General features: G+C 30.2%; 1 protein-coding gene across 1 annotated transcript; it reads right to left on the reverse strand.

Annotated features, from left to right (window-relative positions):
• Positions 1-6,015: 6,015 nt before the first annotated feature.
• On the reverse strand, positions 6,016-9,344 carry LOC109340992 (stearoyl-[acyl-carrier-protein] 9-desaturase, chloroplastic). Its single transcript, XM_019578776.1, has 3 exons — positions 9,149-9,344; positions 7,319-7,823; positions 6,016-6,874 (listed from the first exon to the last, which is right to left on the reverse strand). Exons 1-3 carry the CDS (start codon positions 9,253-9,255, stop codon positions 6,314-6,316), a joined length of 1,173 nt encoding a protein of 390 aa, XP_019434321.1. The 5' UTR covers positions 9,256-9,344; the 3' UTR covers positions 6,016-6,313.
• Positions 9,345-10,118: the final 774 nt, after the last annotated feature.

Below are 10,118 nucleotides of genomic sequence, written 5' to 3' on the forward strand. Positions count from 1 at the left end.
AGCTGAATTATGCTAAGATGTAGCTACAACTAGGCACCCTATATTAATGAATAATAATTTCAAGAGTAAACAAATATTTTTGTGCCTCATGTTTTGAGTTCTATCCGAAATTGAAAAACCTAAAATGATATACAATAACTCAAATGTTGATCAAATTAGTTTTTTTAGTGTGTTTTACAATACCTAATATAGACTACTTTGACCCACGTTTAATTTTTGGAACCATCATTTTAGTTTTTTCAAGTTTTGGGATGAAAATGTTAAAATCAAAAAATATTAGGGATTAAAATAAGTATTTACTCTAATTTCAACAAACAATTAAGATAAACTTTAGAGTTAAGCGTCTCAACATGACATTGTTATCAAAATCAACATGATATTGTTATCTATAATCAACATGATATTGAAATAAAAGAGAGATACAAATGTTTAATCTTGTAATTTATTCTTTCTTTAATTAAAAAGAAAGTGTAGGTTTGGTATTGCTTCTAGGCATACAGGAAACATCATTTATCATTGTTATTTTCTTTTCTTATGAGAATATTTGTTTCTAAGCATGGTTCTCAGTTTTCTTTTGTCCTCGTGACTTAATAAGAGGAGAAAAAGAAAATAAAAAACAAATGTATTATGAGGCACAAACCAAAAATGACAATATATTGGAAAAGCTAAATTTTACTGGGTGTATTATCTCCAAATTAAATAAAGACTCCATGTGATTTTTTTAAAAATTTTAAAGGAACCAAAATTGGATGGTTTTGATATGAGTGAAAATGTTTAACTGCCTCTGCATAAAGTGTTTTACACATGGGCACCTCACTTGACTGGGGAAAAGAGAAAAAGATGTATGTACAGTATATGAGTTTTATATATTGTCACTATGTTATCTACCATTATTGTTTAATAGTCTTTGACTTTTTAGAAAAAAGTAATCAAAATGAATGGTAAATGATGTGATGTATATGTATAAATCTTTATGCTGAAAATATATTGACATTACGCTCTTTGGGAAAAATGTAATTTTCTAAATGGCCTTGCTTCCTAACATGTTGAACATTCATGTATTTTTGAAATTGAGAGGGAAAGGTTGATATTTATCCCTTTATTTGGTATAAAATTTGTTGCACCCTTTTATTATTCCATTATTTCTAAAATAAAAAATAAAAAATAAAATAGAAGCTTTTTAGGTGGTTTTTGAAAAATTAAGAAGGAAAAATTAGATTTATCTCTCCGTGTTTTAGAAAAATGTAGAACTAATTAGATAAACACCAAATAAAGAGGGTTATGACTTGATTACGTCTTTTTTATCCCTGTAATTTCATTTTTCAAAAATAAAAATAAAACTACAGGATATCCACTAAAATTATATTAAATAGAAAAACAAAATTATTTCTATTGTATTGGTTCTTGATGAACAACATCATTATTTTCAATTTTAATTTATTTTCTCTAAGAATTCTTCTATCTCTTTAAATTTCTTCTATTCAATAGTTTTCTTCGGCTATTATTTTATACCATCCTTAAGTTGTTTGAGTGTTGGTTACAATTGGATAACAAAGATCTCCACATGACGTATACAAACTCCATAGAAAGACAAATATAAAAACAAGCAGAGCTTCAGTAAAAAGACTTTGAAACTTTATCCATTTAATTATATTTTGTTCAGAGTTGTCAACACTCACTTTCTAGCTTGAGGGAGTTTTGAAATACTTGATATTTTGAATTAATATTACATTGAGTTAGTAATTAGTTTAAATTCACTTAGAATTAGTTTTAATTTTATATATCAGTTAGACTTTGTTTCTATATATATATACATATATATAGTTTACTTTATTTATAAACTATAATTCTATCAATTCTATTTATTCAATGGAATTCACAATCCTTTTCCTGCTCTTTAATTCCTGATATTCTAAAAAACGATTTCACTAAAAATTACATTGTTAGAATAGTTTTCATCCAAAATGCTTTTTAGATGTACAATTACCAAATTGGATTCCCAATACATATTTGATTATTCACTTTCTTTTATAATTTGTTTCTTTATATTTTATAACTACATTATAAAAATATACAATGTCTCAAGATGAAATTTTCATGTATTCCATCACACTTTATTATTATTTTAGGGGAATAGATCCACTTATTCCAAGAGTAAATGGAAAAAGCTTATTTCACATTTTAGTCATTTATTTTTGGAAAATCCAATGATTTAAATTAGTGAATAGATTTAAACCATTAAATTTTCTAAAATTGAATGATTAGAATGTGAAATAAGTTTTTTCTACTTACTCTTCGAGTAAATGGATACCCTCCCTTATTTTAGAGCCAAAGTGAAGTAATTGCTTTGAACGTACAACTGTACAAGTTTGCTGCTGCATGATTGCATTGAATTTTCTCAATTGAAATGGGCCTTTAGAAGGCAACAATTTCACACTCTCCTAGAGGACCACAACACTGTCCTTGAAAGCCACTTCAAGTGGATTGGGTCTTCAATCAAAATGGGTTTTCTCTTGTATTGAAGTTGCTAGGGTGTGAAGGAACTCGGGGTTCATGAATTTGTAGCTTGAGAACTATAATATGCACATCACCAAATGCCATTAGCGCAACACAGAAAACATGGGCATAAGCATACATGTGTGTTTGCATAACATAACCCACATGTGTGTTTTAAATTTGAAGAAGATGCATTGATTATGTAGTGAATGACTGAGGCAATAGTTTGGTAGATGGGACAAATATGAGATTTGTGATCGTTTCAATAGATTTGGAATCAATTCCCCAAACGAAAAATGGGAATAATTACCTGAGTTGCTCATCACATAATTTGCAGAATTCCCTCCGCGGGATTATGGATGGCAAAAAAAACTCGACTCATAGTTTTTAATTAAATTTATATATATATTATAGTTTATTATTATTATTTTAAGATTATATGTCATATTTATTATTTTTTTCATAATAAATTATACCTATTCGATATGGATCATAAATTTATCATATAAATATCATATTATTCATGCAATAATTATTTTTACATATTAATTATTACAATATATATAATTAAAATTAAGGTACCCATAAATACTCATTAGCTATATGGATATACCCAACTACTATCTGGCATAAATAGCTCCATGAAAAATGAAGCAATTTGTTTTGTGGTTAGAGATCATCATGATGAATCTGAGGCAATACATTTGACTATTATTGGCATTCTCATGAATGTATGACGATAATTATGGCTGAAAAATAAGTGAATATATTCAAATTTAATTACTTAATTGATGGATTTTAATTCATTCAATTCATTAATGAATTAATTTGAATAGACTGAGTATAGAGCTGTCAAAATGAGTTCATCGGATGGGTTTGAGTTAGCCAGCATAAGATTCGAGATAAATAAGATTGGACAAAAAGTTCGAGTGTAATTTATGTACATTAAATTGCAGTCTAAAAATCTGCTCTAAATGAGCTACGGGTTATGGCTAGTCACTATATAATATTAAAATATATTTATTTAAATTTTACTTATTTGATATATTTTTAAATGTACATCGTTTTATATTAATATACAACTTTTTTAAAACATTTATTAGGCTCAATTCAACTAAACTCATAGATCTAATGTCTTACGTTTGAGTTAAGATATGATATGAAATTCACTTATACAATTTTAAATATAACTCATTTATTAAATCTTTCATTTGTATTGGACTCTCACTTCCTAATATAATATAATTTGTGACTTCACTTGAATATATAAACCTTTGGACACTTCAAAATACATCATTCAATTTATAGTAACAGTAGTATAAATTCAAGTTTAGAAGGAATTTTATATGTCAACGTATAATCACCATTGTAATATATGATCATAATTCTTTAATTTCTGTATGAAGATCATAAAGATTATTTGCATCCTTATTATCAACACTTTTATTGTGAACTGATACGAGTTAAATTTGGTTGTGTGAAGTTCTCGATGGTAAACAATTATGTTTTCTTTAGCTTAACTATAAAAGTTATTGTTTTTATTATATTGTTAGTATAAAAGTTAAATCTAATTAAATACAAAATTAAGAAATAAAATTTGAAATTTATATGGTTTTAATGTTTATTCTTATTTAATACATTATTTTGTTATTATGCTTAAAAGTACATTTTGAAAAATAGGAAGAAAAATATAATGTTTCACTTTATATATTATAATTTATAATATTTATGGTATAGACATTATTTCTTTGCAAAGTTCATAATACAAATATTTATTATCTATTTTTATTATAAGTTCATAGTAAAAATATGTACTAAAATACATTTTACCTGAAGTTTATTATCAAGCCAAAGGTTCTAGAAAGGAAAAATGGATAGCCCGAAACCGTCAAGGTAAGCTCGGCCCGAACCATATTTTAATATAGTCCGGATTCAATAAAAAATATCTAATATGGTACCTAAGCTCTATGTATTTTTGGAGTTTGGAGAAATGACCCAACCAGACCTGCATATTTTGACTTGGCTGATTGGATAAATGAATATTCAATCCATTTGATTTTTTAATTAGAGCTAAAAACATTTTTAAAAAAAATCTTTCTTTTAAAATCAGTATTTCGTATTTTTTAAAACAGTTTTTTTATAAAAAAAATCACTTTTAAAAATGATTTTTTAAAAAAATATTTTTAATTTTTTCAAGAAACACTTTTTAGAAAAATGATTTTTTGAACTCTTAAAAAAACTAGTTCTTTTTGCAATAAATATCTTGTAAGCTCTCATCAGGGAAGGTCATAAGGGAAAAGGATAAAGTTATTCCACCCTACATATTGCAACATCTTTTGCATCAACCTTTGTTAGTTGATCATCAAGTTCATATTACGGATGCTCTAGACATAGAGTTTACATGTACTGTAGAACGAGATCATTCATAAAATATAGTTGCTATAAAAATTAGGTTTTACCATAAAGTTTTTTAATAATATTTATGTATGTTAAATATAGTTGCACATGTCATATGATTAATCACAATTTAATTAAAAATAAAAAACAAAGTGAGAAGTAATACAAGAAAGTGAGGGTTGAGATTGTGAAATAAAATTGAAAAGCAAATAATACAGACTGTGATTGTTTATTTTTTGGATGGATTATATGCTTATCCAAATGAATATGTCAACGGGTATCCATTAGATATATTTGGTGAATTCAAATTTATTTATTACTAAAATTATCAATTATATTATATCCATTTAAATATATTAACTCTAATAGATAAACTTAATTTTCTTAAATTTGGATGGATTGAGAATAATTTTGCCACCTCTTACACCGCCTAATTGTTGTGATTTATCAACCTACTTGTTCTTTATTTGCAAAAATGCTTCTAAGTTTGTCTTTCTGATTTTTGAGGGCTGGCTGATCAAACTGACCATGGAAGCTCTGTTCGGGTCATGAAGAATGCTGAGGTTGTAATCTCTACTATAGTTGGACAATTACCCAGAGGAAGATCACAACTACAGTAAAAGAAGCTAGAAGAAACATCAAGGTGCAAAAGCGATGTTTCAGATAATAAATAAGTAAATAAATAAATGAAAACTGATATTTCCTATCAAGTTATATGCTTGAACTAGTTAAAGTCTTAATCAGAGGTTGCAGCCATCAGAATTTAGTGCTCACCTGGATCATGCAGCAGAGACAGTGGCCAGTGTTGGTCAGTGTTAATCAATGCATCAATGAAACTATGCTAAGGGACAAATTTAATTCAGTGGTGCTGCATTAAAACTTAAATTAGAAAATAAAGTATATTACAAATAAGAGGGTGACTTTGACACAACATGAGGTTGCTGCTTAGTAACCATGAAATCACGGGCTCCTGAAAATAGTATCTTCGTTTGTGGGGTTAAGGCTGTATATATCTAATCCTCCCAAATATTACAAATACAGAGTTTATTGTATTTCATATATGTCAAGTGCTCCTGCACCTTCAACATCAAATAGCACCAAAACGAACCTCTGAGCACTTTGAACAAAGCACCAAATAAGTAAATTTCTTTATCATCAAAATTGCCAGAGAAAGAAAGTTTACTTATACTTCTTAGATAAACACCACTACCACAATGAAAAAGTAAACAAAAAATAACATTTCTAATACTACAGCTGCCCCCTAACTGCTTAAGCTTAACAACAATTGAACCATGGTGAGAAACAACTGTTTTGCATAAAAGAGACATAAGGTAAAATAAATGACATACTAAGATTTTTCAGCTATTCAGCATTTCTCCAAATAAGATTTTGCAAGAGGATTCATTATGCTTTCTTGTGTTCAGAGTTGTACTTCCCTGTCATGAATCCAACTGAATTTAAGTTTTGGTAACTCCTTCATTCTACCTTGAGCTCTCTCCTCCAGCCTTCTGATTCTTGGTGGGAGCCCACAGACATACTCCTGAGCCTTTCTCCCCTCACCGGACAGTCCAGTTAGATTCTCCACCTTCCATCTCCCAACCAAAAACTCTAGAATATCGGCATAGTCCTTGGCAGTGTAGACCCCGATACGCTGAGCAACAGCAGAATAGTTGTCGAACAGGTTGTCATCTCGGCCATCGTACATCAAGTGCGCTGGCATAGCAATTTTCTTCCTCATCATGTCAGCAAATGCCATCACTGTTCCATCAGGATCAACCTCAAACAACTTTTCCACTATCTTTGTGTAGGCAGTCTCGTGGCGTTTCTCATCTGAAGCGATCAAACCACATATCTGAGCCAACTTAATGTCACCATGCTCCTTAGCAAGCCTGGCTGTGTTACCATGGGATATAAAGGTCGCCCTCTCTTGAAAGGAAGTGTAAATGAACCCAAGGTAGGGGCTATTCTCAGTCCGAGGATCCTATCCATCAATCTTAATCAGTTAAAATTGAAAACAATAATCCGAGCAAGAAGTATGACAAATAAAGCAACTATGAAATACAAGGCAGAGTGAAGCATATAACTGATTTCAGGAAAAGATAAATCTTTTTCTGGTCTCATTTTAAGCAGAGCCTCAAAATTTCAGGTGTGCACGCTTTCCTTAGTTTATAGACATCCATGTGTATGTAAATTTGCTGACAATGACACAATGATGCATCCACATGAATTAGCACATAAATTTAACATTTTAGTCATTTTTTCATCCCCCCTCCCTCCAATAATGGTCTCTGGATAAAATTCATTGCCATATTTAAAGATTCAAGAGTTCCTCTGTCATTGCATAATTGTGAAATTCATTACTAAACAAATTTAATAGTAAAGAGTAAAGTCCACAATAGCCAAGAGATGTATACGATGATCTTACCATTCCAGACCCAATCAAGTATTGAATAGTCTTCTCAATTTGCCTCATGTCAACACGTCCACTCAAGTAAAGATACTTGTTAAGAAGATCTCCATGTCTATTTTCTTCGGCAGTCCATGCCCTTGTCCAAACTGCCCAAGAAGTAAGACTGGCACCAGTTTCATCACGAACTCCATCCAAAGTATTAAGCATTGTTTGGTAAGTAGGAAGAGCTTCTTCTGTGACCATGTCTCCAACCAGAACAACAAAGTAATCATCTGGAAGCTCCTTTGCCCTCTCTCTCAGTTCCTTCACCTGCTCTTCAAATCCATCCGCGGAAGCATCTGGTAGGAAATCCTGTGGTTGCCAACATTTTTCGACAGGTTTAAGGTGAACCAATAAGTTCTTGTCAGCCCAATCCTCTAGAGATTTGAAAATCTCAATCTTCTGGGGTGGCATGGAGTGAGTGACTTGAACATGCACTTCTCTGGGAGGACTGAAAGGCTTCTTAATATTTTCAACCTCTCTACAAAAGAAATTCAAATGACCTTTAGAACAATAAGACAGCAACTTTTGGAATGGATCTGAAACTACTAAAATTGTTCTTTTGTGTAAATTCTCATATTCATAGGAACAAATATCAGATAAACCTCAAATCAACCCATCAAATCATAAAAAGGACAAGTTTAAATAACTGAAATACACAACAACCTAAATGTTAGGTAGGTTACTTGAGTCTTCACCAGAAAACCCAACCAAACAACAAAATAACTTTAAGCAGCAAGTCATTCACCCATTTTTATGAAATAAATTGTCACTTTTACCAATACGCTGTACCCACCTCCAGTAAGATAATCATAATAAACTAGGAAGTATTCATCAAATTCATATATGCATAAGTTTCATAGGAACTATGAAGGAGAAACTGCATATCAAATTAAACAGTGAATTGTATGAGAAATGCAGCTTCAAATCAAAAGGGGAAATAGATCAAAATAACGACACACGAGAATGAATCATCCCAATTGTTTTTTCCGCCTAACCAGTCAAGTGGAAGAGAGATATACACACAAAGGTCATAAAAAATTCATGAATGTTAACTTTGACCAACTAATGAAACCTTATTGCATTTATCTCTCCTTAGCATAAACAATTGACAAGGAAAAACAATTGTGAGGATCCGTTTCCAAAGAAACTCACACAAGCAAGTTCCAATATTAATATGTTGATCATATGTATATTCAAGTGTGAAGTTGAAGAACAAAACAAAATAATTCCTACAATTAACGAACATCAAAGGCAAGCCACCAAGTGAATATGTTTCCATATCAAGCAATCAACCAAAAAACATACAAGTTCCTCACTATGAGACCAAAGTTTAGATACGCTTGTTAATAATATCAAAAGTGGACTCGAAAAAGAGTGTAAAATCATTCAAGCCATGACTAACACAAATATGCATTAAACAAATGGAATAAAGCACAATTAATATTATAAGTCTAGTTACTTGAAAAATAACATAAAGTTGTTGCCATTTCTTAACCATCCCAAAATTCACACCAGCCCAAAGAAAAAACACACAATAATCAACAACATCAATCAAAGTGGAGTCGGCTTCATGGATCGAATGAATGCGATAATAATCAAACGAAATCTTGAAATCACAAATTAAAAAAAAGTAATAAAAAACATAGATTTAAATGAAATCAAACTACCCCCAACAGTCCAATATTCCAATTACCAAACAAAAACAAGAGAGGGTTACAAAATTAATTCAAAATCTTGAACATTACATAGGTATTATCGAAAAATAAAAAAATTGATAAAAAAAAGAAGAAAATGGAGAGAGACTTAGAGCCAGTGCGAAGGGTAGAGGCCATGAGGAATTTGGGAGATCTGAAACTAGCAATCTGAGGGATTGATGTTTGGGTTTGAAGAGGATTCATTCTCAGAGCCATTTTGATGGATTATTGAAACTGAATCTTAGAACAAGAGAGAGTTTTTGTTTGCTTGTGATTCTTTTTTCACTGCTCAACAAAACAAAATATGAAGAGGAGGAGAGAGTGAAGGCAAGGGGAATGCGGAGCCACTTAAATTGAATTAATGTCTCATGGGATGATGCATATTATTATAAGACTTGTTTTTTTGTGATAAAAGAGTATTTGCTCATCTTATGGGTAAGGAAGCTATATATCCAAGGATATAGGTCATTCCGATGAGTATTATTTCTGAAAATTGAGTTATTAATATTTTAATTTTTATGTGATATAATTAGATTTTACACCACTCGATTAACGTATTGTTGGCATTAGGATACTTCCCTTTGTGAAGGTGTGTGTAGGTTAACATTTTTTCTCACCAAAATTACTTATTTGTAAAACAACTTGGTTGTTGGGCTATTATACTGATTTTTTTTTTCTCTAATAAAAAGTAAAAAATGAAGGCTACAAAAAAGAGTACAAAATACAGAGAAAAATAAGTATCTTCTTATGGTAGTGGTTTGCATCCAATATGACCACCTTAGGTGTGATGTACTTGGAATGCTTGATTTACTTGGTGCAATCAAACATTATCAATTTAAAAAATGTCATCCAACTATTTAAATTGTCATATTACTAAAGATCACCAAGCATTGTAATTTGGAGGTTTGGAAATATATATTTTAGCTTATGAGATAAGATTGTATATCATATTCTTTAACTTCAGTGACAAAAATCTCACTACTAAACTAAATTATTAAATTTTGAAAATTTTCAATTTTATCATTTTAATTAAATTAGACTATACTAAAATTATTTATATAAGTAAATAAATTGTATCC

This window comes from Lupinus angustifolius, unplaced genomic scaffold, assembly GCF_001865875.1.
Source record: "Lupinus angustifolius cultivar Tanjil unplaced genomic scaffold, LupAngTanjil_v1.0 Scaffold_318_22, whole genome shotgun sequence".
Classification (NCBI taxonomy): Eukaryota; Viridiplantae; Streptophyta; class Magnoliopsida; order Fabales; family Fabaceae; genus Lupinus; species Lupinus angustifolius.